This window comes from Balearica regulorum, chromosome 9 (genome assembly GCF_011004875.1).
Source record: "Balearica regulorum gibbericeps isolate bBalReg1 chromosome 9, bBalReg1.pri, whole genome shotgun sequence".
Classification (NCBI taxonomy): Eukaryota; Metazoa; Chordata; class Aves; order Gruiformes; family Gruidae; genus Balearica; species Balearica regulorum.
The window spans coordinates 10,807,282-10,825,837 of record NC_046192.1 but is presented as its reverse complement, the minus strand read 5'-3'; the positions used below and the strand labels follow the sequence as shown (position 1 = coordinate 10,825,837).

The window sequence follows — 18,556 nt, the reverse complement described above, 5'->3', positions numbered from 1 at the left end:
TGCCAGGGGAGGTTTAGATTGGATATTAGGAAAAATTTCTTCACCAAAAAGGTTGTCAGGTATTGGAACAGGCTGCCCAGGGAAGTGGTTGAGTTACCATTCCTGGAGGTATTTAAAACACATGTAGATGTGGTCCTTCGGTACATGGTTTAGTGGTGGATTTGGGAGTCCTAAGTTAATAGTTGGACTTGATGATCTTAAAGTTATTTTCCAACCAAAATGATTCTATGATTTTATGAAAATCATGACCTACCCAGCCAAATGGCACATTTTATTCAGAAGGTCCTACCTGGTGGGCCTGTAGCTCCCTGGCCACCTGGCAAACCTGGCAGACCAATAAGACATTCAGCAGGTTTCCCTGGAAAACCTGGATCTCCAGGAACTCCAGGTGAGCCACGATCTCCTATAAAAAAGGAGATTGGATTCACAATGATTTAAGGAGAAGTTTCAGGCTTTGAGTGAGCATTGTTTGACTTGGCTTCTCTTTCCTTAAAATAACTTGCTGTGCTCCTTGAGCTTGTTTGACAACAGTACCTCTTATGCCATCATCACCATCATGTCCAGCACGCCCTGGTAGGCCTGGAACTCCTGGAAATCCAGTATCACCTTTTGAGCCAGGAATGCCATGACCTCCTGGTAAACCCAGTCTACCTGGCTCTCCAGGAATAACCATGCCTGGGTCACCCTGCAACACAGAGAGAAATGCGAACAATCCATATGTACTATGTTTAGCACATTTGCCAAAATATTTTCTCCACTGTGTGATCAATTAACTTCTTTTATTAGTGTAATTTTCTCCATTGCCTGGGGATCTTTCACATTATATATATATATATATATATTTTTTTTTTTTTTCAAATTCAATGGCCCCAATTCAGCAGATCGCTGGATGTTCCTTATTGACCAGCTGCAGGTTCCATACCAGAGGAGTAATTAGTCTAGACAGCTTTTGAATTGTCTCCTAAGAGATTACTACTGAGCAATGCGCATCATTTCCCTCCATTTGGCCTTTACTGCTGTGTGATGCTGACTGTAGCTGTGAAAAGCTTTGGACCTGTACCTGAAAATTTGGTTGAAGTTTGTGCAAATACAACTTTTCCTTTATTTTATATGACAGTCATATTTTTATCAAAATATTTATTTAAATAATCAAGGTCTAATTATTTAAATAATCATATATGTCTCAGAATACTCAAAGTCAGTTATTGGGGTTTTTTAAATCACTCTCCTGAACATTGCTTTCCATGAAGACTGGTTTTATCACAAATGTCCCAAGTCTATTCCCAGAAAGGAAAGCTTCAATTGTTTTGTGGGTTTTTTGGCTGAGTGAACTGCTGGTTGTTTTGAGTATTAGCTTTGAGTACCAGCAAATCAACATGTTCATAAAGCAGGTCAGTAGAACTGAGTTTACCCCAGTCACTGATGATATACTTGGACCACAAAGGCCACTCCACATCCAGCTGTTCTGTAGCAGCAAACACAGATTAAATAACAATTTTAAAAAATAATCCACAACCCCAAGCCCCACACTTTGTCATGTCAAAAAACACACAAAAGAATGACATATGAGCACACAAAAAAAGTCACTTTTCCCAAACATTTAAGTATTATCTTGTTCTAATTTGAATCCTGATTACAGAGTAGTCAAGAATCCTACAATTACAAATGCCATTATTAGATTAGCTTCTGTTAATCAGCAAGAATGGCTGCAGTATTACCTCCAACCTACTTTACGTTTCCATTCAACAGAGCACTTGCTTAAATTAAATGCTTACCTGCCACTGACCTCCATCAAATATGTGCTTAATTGCAGTTTCTAAATAGCTGTATTCTCAGAAGCTGTGGCCTTAATTTTGTTGCTGTAAGCAGTGCAATATCCTCCTTGTGCTCCTGAAAACTGAAGTACTAAAACATCCCAAATACTTGGAGTTCTGGAATCTTGTATCTGAATTTAAAACTTTGGCTTGAGCCCCTTTGTATATAAACAATTTAATTTCATAGTTTGTGCATCACTGGTCAGGAAATATAGGAACTCCTATATTCCTTACACTTAATTTATTTGCTTAGTGCCACATTTAATGAATGGGGCCTATGGAAAAGTTTGTGCTGTATTTCTAACCACACCTTTTCTCCTGGTTGTCCTAGGTCTCCAGCTCGGCCTGGATCTCCAATCTTTCCTTCACAACCTGGTGACCCTCTGCCTCCTGCAAGTCCTTTATCTCCTGTAAAAGGAATTAAATGGCAGTACACATGCTATGGTTATCACTATATTTTACAAATGGGTATTTGTATGGATGCAGTTATGAGCCTCTGACACTAAAGTAGCTTACATGAGCTGAAGACAGCATCTTGATTTCAGAGCTGATGTCACACGCTGCATCTTGTTCTTTACATATGCAGTCAATGTTGACTGTAACACTGCTTGGTTACTTGCTTCAAATTAGTTATTTAACATAGGATTTTTTTTTTTTTTTTTTAAAGTGAAGCTATTCTAATATCAGTTCCTTACTGTTTTTTTTAACAAGCAGCTTGGTAGCAGTTTTAGTATCAGAGCTTGCTTCTCCCCCCCTGCCCCCGCAATGGGATTATGAGAATTTCTTAACATTTCTAGTGTCCAAAGGGGGGTATGACCTTGCATGAGAAAAGGCCAAATTTGCAGTACTCAAAATGCTTTCTATTACCTGCACATTAGAGCAGGTATTGCATTGTACACAACCAAAGTTGATTAAAAATAAAGTACTGACACTTATACAGCTGTCTCTGTAACTCATATCTAGGTAAAGAGAATCCATCTGAAGGAAGCGTGGCATTCAGATGAGCTGCACCTGTTTGGACACTATTCCAGGAAGCATCAGTGTCTTAAAATATTTTCCTACTACCAACTTTGATAGTTGATTCTCTGAAATTCTTCAAAATAATTCAAACTTGCAATTTATAAGCTTGAAGGCAGTAAATTACAAGAATGCTAAAAACACTTGCCTGTCTGACTAACATTCATTCATTTTTTTTTTAACTTGTTGATTGTTTTTAATGTGGACAAAAAAAAGTAAGTTGTTGTTTTTTGTTTGGGTTTTTGTTTGTTTGGTTGGTTTAGAACACAAAAAGAGTATTTTACCTTTTGGACCTGGGTTTCCAGGAAACCCAAGCCCTGGAAAGCCTGTGTCACCTGTTGGCCCTGGATCTCCTGAATCACCTGGCTGACCTCTTGCTCCAACCCTACCTGTACAAAGAAAATAAGTAAACTTATCACAGAACATCAACTTGTAAGATTAGGCTTTTTGTAGTTTATTATTAAGACACCACTGTAGATTATGTTAGAATTTAGATGCTATTTGTCCTCCACAGCAGGTTTTCACAGTTAAAATGCTAATTGTATTTGCAGTATCAAAGCTGGCATCAGTTTGTGACTTCAAGTTTTTATGCGATCTACCCAAATTCCAGAGTTCTAGGAACAACTACGCGCAGATACAAATCTTCCACTTGTTGAGAAGATAAATGCACAATATAGGGGTGAGACTTGGAACAGAAGCAACTACAAGAACAGAAGCTACCATAAAGCTGCCAAGAAACTTTCCTATGCTATTTAGGGCAGCTTTAAAGACTACTGTTCTACAATACCAAAGCAAAGATGCCTTACAGTTAGCCTGAATGTCAGTGTCCTTTAGTGCATTCAAAAATTCTGCAAAATTTAAAACACCAGCAAGCAAAAAAAATCCCACCTAGAACCCAAACCCAAAACCCACTCAAAAAAGGAAATTCAGGTTCTGAATGTCTTAGAACAATGGTTAGTAACAGTCATGTCAAAAAGGATCTGGGAAACTTAGTAATATTGTTACTTTTTTGACTGTCCCCCTGCAAAAGCACGAGAAGAGCCAAGGGCTTTAGGAAGATTAAGAATGCTTTAACCTAATTTTGTTCCTTCTGTTTTGAAAGTTGCAGCAATCTCAGCATAATTTAGGATACTCTTTTCTCAAAATTATGCCAGAGGTGCCAAAGGTGCAGCATATGCACCAGATGTTTCTGGTTCTTGGAGGAACCATGTAACAGCATAGGACTGCTTGGAATCTGACATACTGCACATCATGGACGCGGCCCTTCCTGTTCACATCCACTTCCCCTACTTTTCTTGGAAGGGAATGTTACAGCTAATTCCATAGTTTCTGTACCACAGAAATTGTTTTTATAGTTATTTCAAAGTAACTCAACAGTTTTACCTGGCCAGAGTAGGGAGAGAAATCCCAATCAGATTTTCTCTGATTTTTACTGTACTTAGTGCAGATGTACTCACCGGGCACTCCTGGGGGTCCAGGTAAACCATCTGGTCCTTGAGGTCCTGGCAGTGCAGGCAATGGAGTTATCCTACTGGTTTCTCCTTTCAGACCTTCAGCAAACACATAATCAAAGATTACAAAGGCTTATAGTTTGGCAATATGGAATCTTAAGCTTTTAAAAGTATTAGTGATCAATCTACTTGGTTAAAAATGCAGTCTTCTACAGTTTCCATATTTCAGACTTCGAAAAGCCTTCAGATCCTGACTTCATAAACAAAATAGTTTTATTGACACCAAGCCCACCTGCAGCCTTCCTTTCACCCCTCCTGCAGTCTAGTACAGACCCAGAAAAGGAAGCACGAAGTCAGCAGGAAAATGTTGTAATTGAGAAATGCTTAATCTGCAACTCAATTTCATAAAGATTTAATGGGTATTCTCTTTAAGAAACCTTGACTTTATCTGCCATCCAATTTGAGTTCTTCCAGATTACACTTTCCTATAAATACATACATTGGTATGCTTTCAGCACTCAAAAATTAAGTCCTTCATATTTTCCCCTGATGACTTAGCTCACACTAACGATAATGACTGGATACATATTTAAAGACTTTTTTTTTTTTCATGATGAGGACAGTCAAGCGCCAGAAAAGGTTGCCCACAGGTGATGTGCTGTCTTTGTCCTTGGAGGTTTTCAAGGCCCAACTGGATAATGCCCTGCGTAGCTTGGTCTGATCTCACAGCTGACCCTGCTCTGAGCAGGAGCTTGGACTAAAGTCCTTATAGGGTCCCTTCCAAACTCAATTATCTTATGACCCTAAGACTTTTGCTATTATCTCCAGTGGGACCAAAGTTGGAACAACGCTGTGGAAATCTCATCCCAAGAAAACCTTCCTGTGTTTCATAAATTATGTCTTTGGCTTCAATCTATCTCTGCTATTTCAATCAAGTGCTCTTTAACATAGGTATAACATGGTAAAATAGGAAGTTACAAACCAGCTTCTCCAGGTAATCCAGGTGGACCAGGTATTCCTTTAGAGCCTTTGAAGCCTCTTATTCCTTGTGGTCCATATCCTGGCAGTCCAGGAAGCCCCATCTCTCCAGGAAGACCAAGACTGCCAGGCAATCCAGGTAGTCCTCTATCTCCTTTTGAACCAGCCAATCCCTATTAATGAGCATATACCAAGCATTACCTGCTGTCCACACCAGCTGTTATAACAAAATGCCTGATTCTCTGTCTGACTATAATCATGCATTACTTCAGTAACAGTAGTAACCCTGCTAATTTAAGAGGAATTTTTCCTCTGATTTACTTGTAATTAAAAGAATATAGATTTTAATATCAATGGTTTACAAATAGAGGACTACTAAGAGAGAAAATGGTACAAATAAATACAACAGCTTGATTTTTCAATCGCTGTGGCATTACTGAACACTTTTTTTAAAACAGGTCTGTTAAAAAAATCCAGAACCCCTCAGCTCTGATTCTCCTTGAATATTGCAGAGTCAGGTTTAGAGATCATTATATCTGAATCACTTTAACAGTTTCTCAGCCAACACAACAATAATTTTTACTTTTTGTTTCTGCTGACAAGAGCTCTGCCTTAATGATTCCAGTTTTATGGTCAGTCCTCCCGGCTTTTGTGGTTTCTCTCAGCCCTGACTGAATAACTCCTGAAGACTAAACAGGAATTATTTGAATTATTATTTCCATTTAAGCATTATAAGTAGTCAGGAAAACTGTCTTTTTTTAAACTCTTATTCATCATAGGAATCCAAGATAATGCTCCAATATAAATATCCAAACTAACACCACAATAGACTGCTGAGGTTTTTCAGCAACATGTATCTGCACTAGCCTCATCTCTCTCTGGTATTAGCTAAGAATATTTACTCTCATTCTTTCATGTATATTGGTTACGTATATTGGTTGCTATAGTTGAGCATAGTACCCCTAAGTCAGGTAGAGGATATTCAGTTAAATATCTGAATAGATAAAATAGTCTGTTGTACAAGATATAAATACTGACTTAGGTTTTCATGAATTCCATATTAATTGCAAACAATGCATACCCACCTCTTCACCTTTAGAACCCTTGAATCCTTTAGAGCCAGGTCTTCCCAGAAATCCACTTGAGCCTTTTCTTCCTTTGTCTCCCCTGGCCCCTGGATCTCCTCGCTCACCTTTTGGCCCTTCTGGATAAACATATCCTGGCTCACCTTTTGATCCTTTATGTCCTTGATCTCCTCTAAAACCTGGAGACCCCTGGAACAAAGCAATCAAAAGAATTTCAGCGCTAGACATATGTCTACTGTTTTCAAGCTTTCTTTTTTTTTTTTTTTTTTTAAATTAAATACCTGAGAGTGGTTCTCTTTATTCTCATCTTTGTTCACTGTAACGGCACACTTCAATGAACAGTTTTTTGGGGAGGTTTTTTTTGTTTGTTTTTTTTCTCCTGCCTTTTACTCCTTTTGGCCCCGATTATCATTTCATTTATACTACTATAAGCAGGCATAATACAGGATCATTTAATGGATCAGACTGTTAGGTACCTGGTTGTGCTCTGGTGGCACAAAAACAAAGACAAGAAAATACCTTGAAATCTAATTGGAGATTTCTCTGTTAACATGGGAATGTTTCCCCAGGGAGACAATAACTGCCACAGTTGGCTCTGTTCATACTTAACTTCTCCTCTCCATTCTTTGCCCTCAAGGTACAAAATGGGTACTCCATCTCAGCCAAAGCCAGTACAAGCTGAAAACACACTGGGCTCTAGTGACCTTGGGCTCATGAGTTCTTGGGGGCCTTCTGGAAAAGCCAGCTAGCAGACTCTCACTCTGCATCTGTACAGCAACCACCACAGTGAATACTTGTGCATGACATTTTTTTATTGGACAGCACCGAATGTAATTTCCCATAAATAATTACTACTATAGGCACAAGTTCGAACAACCAAGTGGTATGTCTGTGGCAGCAGGTGTCAGCCTTCCCTCTTCATAATGTTTCCCAAGAGGGAATGTCCTTTGCACCCCTGAAGAGGGTATTATGAGAAGCAAGTTTCTCTGCACAGCTGGGGCTTTAGCAAGTCCTGAGTACGGTGGAAATGAAAAGTAAGAAGTCTGACAAAGACCACAGCACACAAAACTCTATATATGCTTTACAGCCACTGCCATGATTATAGAATTATGTAGATGAACAGAAATAAACTGTAAACTACCCATACCAGGCAGAAGAAGCAGTCTATCCATCGTGAAATACAACACAGGTTAATCACACAGGTATTTACCTGCCTCACTGCCTGGGCTGAACTTCTTGCTGCGCTGAGCAAAAGAGGCTCATGTAAAGCTAGGTCAGCCATACATTACAGTCTCTACCTAGGCCTCCCATGCAGACACATTCATTACTACAGAAAGAAAACTGTTGAGAACACCCAGTATGACACTGCATGTAAAACCAGCCATGAGGTTTCTCTGAAATAATTCTCATGGGATCTGAAAAATAATCTGAAAAAACAAAGTCTTACTTGAGCTCCTGGAAACCCCGGTGCTCCTGGAGAACCTGGAGAACCTTTTGGACCTGTTGTTCCTTCTCTACCTGCAAAAGAAACAGCATATTTTGCAAAGAACAACAAAAACAAGGGCATGGATTTTGACAAGCTCTGATAATCACACCCAGCATTGAATGTTTCTGCTTGTTACAGTGACTGCATCATCATAGACTGACCCAACTTCAGGCCGCACCTAAACCTATTAGCATTACTAGCACTCTGACTTCACCTCTTTAGGGCCTGTGCTCATATCAGCAGATGGAGCTGCATCAGGCTCTCACGCCCATCACAACCTCAGGGCTAGTTCAAGGACTGCATGCTGCAGACATGCCCATACCTGATTCTCATGCTAAAAGCATAATCACTGGCATTTTCTACTATCCTGTTAGAAACACCAAGATAATTTACCAGGCATGCCATCCTGGCCGTGTGGCCCAGGAGGACCAGGAAGACCAGGTATTCCTGGAATATAGCGGCAATCAGTACACACGCAAGCTTCATCACCTAGAATGAAAACAATTCATTAGTTGTTCCACAGCCAAGTCATTCCCAAACTTAACAAATGTGTTACATAGTTTCTTACAGAGGATGGCTAAGACTTTTTGGCTACAGTGATAGGAACATGGCCTTAATTTTGTTGGAGGATCACTTCCAACACAGTACAAAATTAGCTGTCATCAGACAGTGAATCAACTACATTTAATTGAAAATGTGCGAACATTCAGTTTAAATCTCTTGATTTTTTTCAAGTCTAGCTTTATTAGTGACTATATCCAAATGGCTTACTGATAAGCCAAATTCTCTCAAAAGAAGAAAGGGACATAGGCTTAAGACTAACATGGCTCCTTAACTGCCTGGGTGACTTTAATGACTGGCAAGTGGCAAAGAGATTCAGCAGCTCCTGTGGTGATATTTCCTGAAGGAACCTTCTCTCAGAGAACAACTGTTAGGGTTGAACATAGCAACGGGAGACTACAAAAACCCTATCAAACCTGTAATAACTGTTTGTCCCAGTGAAGACCTACACCCTGGCCACAGTGCTGCACAACTGGCCTGTAGCACTAGCACACGCATTGCTTTTTCAGCTGCTGTTTATTGGCAGGGGAGGAAGACAACTTGCTATCCCTACTGAATTTTCTTATATCTCTAAATTCATCAAGTGGCTTAAGAGGTAAATTAAATTCAAAATTTCATGATGATCCAGGAACATTACCGGATTGTACCATCTACTTCTGAGTGACAGTTTTCTGAAACTGACCTTTCATGCCAGTATCTCCTGGAGGTCCTGGAGGCCCTGTACACCCTGGCTCTCCAGGAAGTCCTGGTGGGCCTGTTCTAAATGTTATTCTACCTGTTAAAGAAATGCGCATGGCATCATTACATCAGCAGATTATTCAGACAATTTTCTATTTGTTAAGAGAAAAAAAAGTTCCAGGGATGAGCTGGAGACAATATTCTGATCCTCATGGATCCCTTCTAACTTGAGATATTCTATGATTCATTTAAGAGAGAGAACTACCTGGACAAATCCAAAACACTTGTAACTGGAAATACTTGAGGATAAATATGGTAATGCCGGAGTAAATCTCAGTAGATGGTTGGATCCATCTGTCTAGCCTTTAAAAAGCTTAGTAGCTTCTGGGGAAAGTATTTTCATTTTATTTGAATCAACAGAAACATAATCCTTTCTTTTACCAGGAATGAAAAGGAAACCTTTCTTTTCATCCCAAATTATTAATGCTGCTCATTTATCTTTGAAAGAATTATTCTGGTGTATTTACTATTACTTTGGAAAAACAGAGCATGCATCGAGCTCTTCTTAAGGTAATATATTTGGGGGATAGATAAGTTTTTGAAAGAGAAAGAAAAGAGAAGCACTACATTGGTATTGGTTCAGAAAAACTTGTTTTGGCCATATTGCATATAAAAGAAACATGATGCTCTTGGTACTTCTAGTTAAAGAGGTATTCCTAGTTAATACATTTTATAGAAGTTTTATAAACTACTACTGCTTTATTTTCATCCTGCCAGAACGTCAAACCTGCTGTAAGGCCCACTAAGACATGCAAGTGATTTCTCTAGCTTTCAAATTAGCCTCTTCTTAATTTAGTTTTACAGATTTACTACAACTTTTGGAAGAATTCATTTTAAAAACAGACTTTCTCTCACTAGTCTTTCCTGGTTTTGTGTAGCAGATTTTTATAGTCACATTTATACAAAAAGGTGAGAACTCTTTATACTGGGAAGTCATTGTATCTTCTACACAGAAACTCATTAGCAATGGAGCACAGACCTTTGCTTCATGAATATCCTAAAACAAAATTTCCAAAGAGAAATTCTATTCAACCATATTGCTCAAAATACACTCTATAAGTAATGTATTTATATAATCTCATACATTAGATATTGAGATGACTCTGGATTTGTTCTTGTTCATTATGTATGCAATACTAAAACATCACCTGGTTCTCCTGGAGGGCCTGGTAATCCAACAGAACCAGGTCTGCCAGTAATACCAGGTAGTCCTGGAGGGCCTACAATACACACGCCAGTTTGTCCTTTCTCTCCCTTTGTTCCTTTTGGCCCAGGAGATCCTGGGGGACCTCTCGGACCAGGTCTTGACACACCTAACCAAAATGGAAAAAATACAAAAATTAAGTTAAAGAAGAAATGGTATTTCAAAGCAAACTAAGTACTCAATAGGATGAGTGAGAGACAAACATACTGAGTTCATCCCACTCATTTTCATCTTGCTATATATAAATAATCACAATGACCATGTGAAGACATTTTAAAATGATCTTTAAGCTCTCTTGAAATACTTGGCCCATCAAAGCTTTTGGGTGACAATTTTTTACCACTTAGAGATATGCCTGAAATAATCTGAAGTTAAGATTGCACAAAGCTAATTCAGTATAACGGGCAGGAAGAACAATGAATTTTATTGTTGGTACTGGACCATTACACATACCTGGTCTACCAGCATCTCCGGGAGGACCCTGTGGCCCTGCAAAAGCAATGTATTTAGAACTTGAGTTAAACCACTGTAAACTCTGCAAAGTCACTACTCATTAATACTCACTGCAAACTCTGGGCTTCTCCATTTTATGCTTATTTTATCTTTTAAGAATTTGATTTTGCCTGAGTATGCATGTACTATTTATGCAACTGTTGCATACTGACAATTTTCACTGAAATCTGGCAAGATATGGATGTTTACAACAGGTAGGAATAGCATCCACCACATTTATCTCAGGTAGGGATGCACTCAATTACTTAGGAATGACCTACAGGCCTGCAAACTTGCTTCTTTTTGCCACTATTGCTGTAGTAAATATACCACCCCTTAACAATGCCCTAATATTTTGCAAGGCTCAACTTTCCTGTTGCCAGCCCTTGGAAGTATGTAAGTAGATTTGTAACAGTAAAGGGTATTCACTGAATGCAACATAATCACTTGGATACATAAATATTTGTAAAACTAGAACATCAGAAGACAAGGACTTGCTGGATGAGCATGAGATATACCCTACAAGATGCTGCCTCAGAGTTCAGCCCACAAATTGTTATATTGTGAGATAGCCTAAATAATAAATCAGTACATTTCAATTTTACAGCATGGCCAAAATAAACAAAATAAACACTTGCATATCTTTATTGTTTTGGAATGATAGGCAATAAAAATGGCATAAGACAAACTGTGAAAGCTACCAAAAAAACCCCAAACCAAACATAAGATAAAAAAGTGCATGACCTTTAACAGGAGACATACAGCCCTGATCGTATGTTTATGGCATACATATAATGTGCTGATGCAGTAGTCCACTAAGGTCATGAGACAGGACGTCAGTGATCTTAGGTGCTCAACTCAATTATTTGCAGAAGCATGTCAGCTTCATTCTTTTTAAGAGGAAATATGGCCATAAATCAAAGTCTCAGGATACATTTCAATTCTGCAATCTGATGGAACTAACTTCTATATACTCTTCTAGAGGCAGAAGTAGGTTGCTGAATGCTCGAAAACCTAGCCTGCAACAAGCCATTTGAGTGGGAAGCTCTTGATAAAAGATTCTAGTTTTCACGTCCCACTCACCAGGCATGCCACGTTGACCTTTTGGTCCTGGAGGTCCGGGGGGTCCTTCATCTCCTTTTTCACCAATCACATTATCATAATACTCTGTCTTAAGAGAAAGATGGCAAGAAAAGAAAGAATAGTGAGAATGAAGAGAGAAGCACAGTGCCTCATATTGAACATTTGGTTAGAACAATGTTATGATCTCATTCATAATTTTGATGCTGTGACACCATGAGACCTTTCTAATCACACATTAATTCCAAGCAGCCAGAAATAAAAATCACAACTGTTATACAGAGATAATGCCAAGAGACCTGTACAAATAAATGGGGCTGGGATTTCAGTTCAATTCATAGAATCATGGAATGGTTTGGGTTGGAAGGGACCTTAAAGATCACCTAGTTCCAACCCCCTGCCATGGGCAGGGACACCCTCCACTAGACCATGTTGCCCAAAGCCCCATCCAACCTGGCCTTGAACACTTCCAGGGATGGGGCATCCACAGCTTCTCCGGGCAACCTGTTCCAGTGCCTCATTATCCTCATAGTGAAGAATTTCTTCCTAATACCTAATTTAAATCTCCCCTCCTTCAGCTTAAAGCCGTTCCCCCTTGTCCTTTCACTACCTGCCTTTGTAAACAATCCCTCTCCAGCTTTCAGTTCAACTCCCAGAGAACTCCTCTGCCTGCACATGCAATTATATAGGCAAGGTGTAAAATGGAGACTCAATCACAAATGTTGTGGTAGCATGAAATAGAAAATATTCTTGAAAGAAACCTCTGGGCATCACTTAGTCTATTTCATTGGCTCAAAGCACTACACTACTATTTTAAATAATCATACATGAACCCAGACAAAAAAATCAACTACTTAAATCACATGTGCATTAAAAAGTCATTCCTATAAAAATTAATACTTAATTTATAAAAGTTTCATATTATGATGTTTCAAAGTTTCGACAAATAACAGGCAAAATAAAAATGGAGTTTGCTGTAACTCTTTTTTTTTATAACTATAAATTTTTGCTATTTTCTGAATTATTTTGCACAGGCACCATTACAGGCAAATCAGTATTATAATAACTATTGTGCCTTGATACATAAACATTGCACTGAAATTCAAATGCACTAATTTTAAAAGGAATAAAAAACTGCCTAAAATTAAAATTCAAAATTTTTACTTTTCTCCTACTGAATTTTTGAAAATCAGTGTTTTTTTAGTACTCTGTCAATATCACAAATGATTTAGCTTTTTACAGAGTTATTTCTTTTGAACCATTTGGGCAGAAGGTTTCCATTAAATTCGCATGGAGCCTTTAAGAAAGCCACTAGCGAGACAGCATAACTAGACAGAGAAATTGTACTCATAGCATTTCTTGCTTTCTTTAAAAAGTCTTCAAAGATTAAAGATAAAATCTTTCAAGATTTTAAAATTAACACCAACTGTTCTGGAACTGATTAGAGATTGGTTTAAAAATTAACTCCTGTGAATTTTTGTAACTGTTCTGTGACTGTCCAATCTCCTGCCAAAATTGCTGCAACAGAGTGATGTCTAACCAGGCCCTGATCATGCATCCACCTCTACGTGAAGGAATATGCCATCTCTGTGATACTTCCAGCAGCATCAGTATTTTGAGAAAGCCATGCCTTGATCAGAGCATCACTAGACATCCACTATTGCCTCATAGTCAGTTTGGCTTATTCTTATTCTAATGGTTTAGAAAAATGATATAAAGAATATAATTTACACTTACTTGACCACAGGCTCCAGGTGGACCAGCGTTCCCTTTCATGCCCTTCATCAGAGGACAAAAATGGGTTTATTAAAAACAATACACAACATGACATTTGGTAACCACTGTTACTTCAGTACATTGCTCATTAAAGAAGAACTTCTGCTCCTGACCAGTCCTTCACCACCCCCGTCTCTGTTCCTTACACAACTATTCAGCCAAATACACCAAAGCCTACAGGAACACATCAGCAGGCATAGATGGACACCAGTTCAAATACATGATCTATTTCAGCTGATCCATTCCCTATTCCATGATATCGTTACTTGTCATCTTTTAGGTAAAATAAAACATATTGCACACAGAGTGATAAATAAAATGATATAATAACCCCAAAACATGCCTTATCCTCATAAGCAACAACAAAACCATTAGACAATACCTTAGCTCCTTGCCTGCCAGTCAGTCCCGGTTTGCCTTGTTCACCCTTTTGTCCCTGCAGGTGACAGTACACAATTTTATGAGGATTTATCTCTTAGCATTGTCATCAGTAAGATGTAAAATTGAAAGCTTTAATCTTTCATGGTAATGGCAAGGTGAATGTGACTTGCGTGGGGGAAGAAATCTCAGGGAAAACTCCATTTGAGACACGGTTCCATGTCTGTGGTAAATACCACAGGTCTCATCCAAACCTGCCTTTATAATGGCACACTTCACCAATCCCAAGGTGGAGCCCACTGGGATAGCACAAGCATAGGAGGCCCCTGTTTGTTCTCCCTCTGCAAAGTACTATTGCTGAAAGGGGAGAAACTGAACACAATGTGAAACTCTCACATGCAGCAACTCCCTCCTCCCTCTCCCAGGACTTGGTCAGTCTGCATGATGGTGCTGATCTCAAGAGGCGTCAGCAGGACCAGGAGGGAAAACAGTGCAGAGTGCTGCTAAGGCTTTCTGCAAGCATATATGTGCAAGGAAAAGGGACTTCTCAGAGGCTTATGTAGTTAAAGGCTCTGCTAGTTAGTAAAGTTCAAATGGGATCAGAGCAATGACATGTCCTTGTCATGACAGAAAGTTTTCTTTCTGTCAGCTGGGGCACTAGAGCTTTGCGGTCTGTCATTCCATGTTCTTTGTCAGACTGGAATGCGTTTAGACTGTCTGCAAAGGTTGTTTTGGCATGATGATAATGATATTTTAGTAAGACATATGTGAAATGGGCTATTCTGAATAAGAATTTTGATAAGATATTTGTAAGGTCACTGTGACCATAATGATAATGTTAAAGTGTAAGTGAAATACAGAATTGGTAATTAACCAGTTGAATACAGTATTACAAATACATTTGAATAACTTTAGCTTTTAAGTTAGTACATAAACAAGATCATTTTGGTTATAAAATGGCATATTTTAAGAATTATATGATGACAAGATGACAATTTTAGTATCTGTCAGTCATCTTGTTTCAGTCCATGGCAGCTGTGACCTTGACAATAACTTTTCTTTGTAAAAGGATGTCTTTGATTCCAGTGATTAAAAAAATTAATTTTGCTTCTTGATTTATGCTGAAGTGAAGCTATAACTCTTTTACAAAAATTTCAGTGTGACTAACCAGACTTCAGTTCAGTACAGTTAATTTTGCATAACTTGGATCCCGTCTCAAAATCATTTGACAGTCAGCAGCAAGCAACAGGTCTTTCTATTTTACACAGAAAAGACGTCTATGAACTGAGCTTCCCTCTCCTGCATACAACTATGAGAACATGGTATGCCCCAAGGCCAGCCGCATGAAAGGGAATGTTTCACAGTGTATACAAATCAATATTTTCAAACACATTCTGCAATGGGAAAAAGCTGTGATAAGAAGATATGGCCATGACAAACAGATGACTGCTACTCAGAAAATGTTTAGAAGGCTTCCTTCATTACCGGTAAGCCAGGTGGACCTGGGGCACCTTCTTTTCCAGGTTTACCCTATAAAGGAAAAACATAATAAAAAACATTAAGAGGATCAAAAGAGGGGTCATTGCATTCAAAGCACATAACAACTAAATGCTGTTCATATAACTGTATTTTAGCTCTTTATAAATTCTGAAAAGCCATTAAAGTTATTTTTTAAATGTTCATTATTTCTAATCATAACTAATGTTCATAAAACTCTACAAAACAGGGAGTAAGATATTCTCCCTGTTATAGTATGGAATCCTATCCTGTGGAGGATTAGTTGAGGCAGACACTTCACCTGCACAAACTGCCAGGCAAGTGCAGAAAGCCTGGTGCAAAATCAGGTCCTTGCAGAAGCAAGACAAATGATAAAACAATAGAGCATCTAGCAGCCCTTCTAACGGTGAGCACGGAAAGATACTGAAGGGAAACTTTTCTCTTACAGGAAATGGGGTTAAAAGAGATGAACTGAAATTATTTAATGAAAAAGAATACGGAGTGCACTTCAAAGGTATTGGAAGTAGGGCAGTAGTTGGAAAAATAAGAGCAGAAGGAGGCAGCGTGCCAGAGTTATCTGCTGTTTTCTATGGCACGCAGCACATTAGACAGCCTTCTGCTGGGGTCCTGGGATCTAGTGGGGCAACAATACATGTTGTGTAATTCATAGCAACAACAAAAAAAGAAGACAAAGAGAGGGGGAAAAGGGAGAAAGTGAGGAGAAAAACAGAAAGAAATGAAACCACAATTCTGAATATGGATACCTTACTTGCCACCTTGAAGGCAGAAATGAGGAAAACCTGGTTCATTAAAATCCACAGCAGGAAGGTAGTGAGGTAAGATAAAAGAGGGAGTGGAAGATTACAAGCTTAGAACAGGGGAGAAAGTACATTTTAGAAACTTGTTTTGCACAGAATAGATCAATGAAACTCAAAAGAATTTTGAAAAAGATGACCAGACCATGAATTACAATGTAAGCACCAGAAAAAAAAAGCAATACTCAAAAGATGATAGAACTTAACCAAAGGTGGTACTCTGGAAGAGAAGAAGGGGAGCTGGAATGATGTCACCACAGGCTCAAAACTCGCTTGCACAAAATAGTCATTTTTTCTAGAATGGCAAATACAGAGCCATTTGATATTTTGTGCTCACTGATGTAATTTCAATAGCAAAAGGAAACATTTTGTTTTAATTTTAGAATAGCCAAGCAGTCAATGTCTTAACAGAATTTTATTTCCTTAGCATTCTTCAGGGTCAACAGGCAGAAAAGCAAGGGTGCTGTACTACTTCCTCCACAAAGAAGAAAGGGAGAGGTGAATTAAGAAGAGTTCTAAAAAATACTGCATGACAGGACAGAAGACATAATATGGAAAAAACACAGAAGATGGAGGAAGAAACACACATTGGATAGTAGGAACTTTTAGTACTTTACACCAGTAACTCAAATAGAAATTAAAACTTTCATAATGCATCCGAATAATAAAGATAATTGTTATAGCACCATAAAATTGAAGAAAGAGCAATCTACAGGTAGTACTGGGCTTGTCTTGATACCTTTCCTTGTGGAAGAAAAAATTATTGCTACCACAAGGAAATATGTATGTTTAGACTAGATGAACTATTTCATTTGAAAATTATTTTTCTTAATACTGCTTCCAAAATGTATTTGAAATAAAAATATTTTGTTCGGAAAATGTCACAAAACATTTTGATTTATTTGGATATTTTAGGGTTCTCCCCTGATTGCACATTGGTAAACTGTTTTGAGTTCATAGTTTTAAGTTTGAAAACCATTTGAATGAAAAGTGGTACCTTTCTATTTAATTCTCTTCAAAATTTAGATATACTCACGTAAATTATATTTTAACATATATGCTTTTTAAAATCATCATATGATTTTTTCTCATGTTATCCTTTTAACAGAATAACCTTACGACAACTTTCTTCACATGTCCACATACCTGCTGATTGAGTATACTAATTTAAGTCTGCTGCCTTAAGTAAACCCATCATTTTTAATTCTCTTCTACATATACACCAGCACTACAAAGCCAGTATGTGTTCAGAAAAGCACTTTTTTTGTTTTATTGTTTCAACTGTAGAACCTTGACAGCAAAACAAACAGAATCGCATCCACCATCAACTGACCTTTACTTCAGGTACTCATGGTGTGTGAACCTACAAGAACAGTCATCTGACTTCCAGCTTTCTAGTCTGGTTTACTGGATGAAAGAGCTTTTGAATCTAAGAAAATTTGCTCTGAGTGGTATTGAAACAAAAGCTGGAAAGCAACAATGGTGCAAAACTGCTTTTCACGAAAGACTAACATTTATTCAATTGTTTGCACATACCTGTGCTCCAGGTTCTCCTCGGTCACCCTTTTCACTCTGAGAATCACCAACCGGCCCCTGTAACAAAACCACCCTCAAGACATACATATTTTGAGACTCACATTTTCTAAATTAAATGTATCATCTTTTATAATCTTGTTATCTTTCAAAAGAAGTATAAAAGTAAAGTACAGTTAGAATGTTATTAATAGATATTCTATTCATTAGTTCTATTCTGTTCATTAAAGGTTGGAATAGGTAGTGTAAATACTGGACTCTGAAGAGTAGCATTTTCTAGGTGATGCTGCCTGAACATCTGGATTTAAGAGATTTACTTCTGGTCACTTACTGTTAACCCCATTGGCCCTGCAAGTCCTCTTGATCCTTTCTCTCCTTTCTCTCCTTTCAAGTCCTATTACACAGAAAATAAAAATTTAGTATCATCTTTTGGATTTTTCTGTGCTTACCATAACACTCAAGTTTTACAAATAGGAAATCCTTATGTTACCAGCAAGCTTCTTCAAGCAGAGACAGTTCTACTTAAATGACTAAAAGAAACTGAAACATCATATAAGCAGTCCTAATTAGTCTATGATGTTTGAAAAAGAAACTGGCTCTGCACATATTTCTGAACATAGCAAGTTCAAAAGGACCTAGCTGTTATTGTAT

At 38.1% G+C, this 18,556-nt stretch overlaps 1 protein-coding gene across 4 annotated transcripts in view; it reads right to left on the bottom strand.

Annotated features, from left to right (window-relative positions):
- Nucleotides 1-18,556, bottom strand: part of COL4A3 (collagen type IV alpha 3 chain) — a 66,539-nt gene that overhangs the window by 20,981 nt on the left and 27,002 nt on the right. For 3 of the 4 annotated variants that reach the window (XM_075761044.1, XM_075761041.1, XM_075761045.1), the window contains 19 exons: nucleotides 18,237-18,299; nucleotides 17,909-17,965; nucleotides 16,322-16,357; nucleotides 15,546-15,590; nucleotides 14,065-14,118; nucleotides 13,644-13,685; nucleotides 11,910-11,997; nucleotides 10,788-10,823; nucleotides 10,279-10,443; nucleotides 9,075-9,167; nucleotides 8,225-8,320; nucleotides 7,793-7,863; nucleotides 6,346-6,534; nucleotides 5,265-5,433; nucleotides 4,289-4,381; nucleotides 3,116-3,220; nucleotides 2,125-2,222; nucleotides 535-685; nucleotides 290-403 (listed from right to left, as the gene is read on the bottom strand). In XM_075761044.1, coding sequence (XP_075617159.1) covers nucleotides 290-403; nucleotides 535-685; nucleotides 2,125-2,222; nucleotides 3,116-3,220; nucleotides 4,289-4,381; nucleotides 5,265-5,433; nucleotides 6,346-6,534; nucleotides 7,793-7,863; nucleotides 8,225-8,320; nucleotides 9,075-9,167; nucleotides 10,279-10,443; nucleotides 10,788-10,823; nucleotides 11,910-11,997; nucleotides 13,644-13,685; nucleotides 14,065-14,118; nucleotides 15,546-15,590; nucleotides 16,322-16,357; nucleotides 17,909-17,965; nucleotides 18,237-18,299 — 1,765 coding nt within the window. The remainder of the gene's footprint in view (nucleotides 1-289; nucleotides 404-534; nucleotides 686-2,124; nucleotides 2,223-3,115; nucleotides 3,221-4,288; nucleotides 4,382-5,264; nucleotides 5,434-6,345; nucleotides 6,535-7,792; nucleotides 7,864-8,224; nucleotides 8,321-9,074; nucleotides 9,168-10,278; nucleotides 10,444-10,787; nucleotides 10,824-11,909; nucleotides 11,998-13,643; nucleotides 13,686-14,064; nucleotides 14,119-15,545; nucleotides 15,591-16,321; nucleotides 16,358-17,908; nucleotides 17,966-18,236; nucleotides 18,300-18,556) is intronic. The other variant, XM_075761042.1, reaches the window with a different exon arrangement.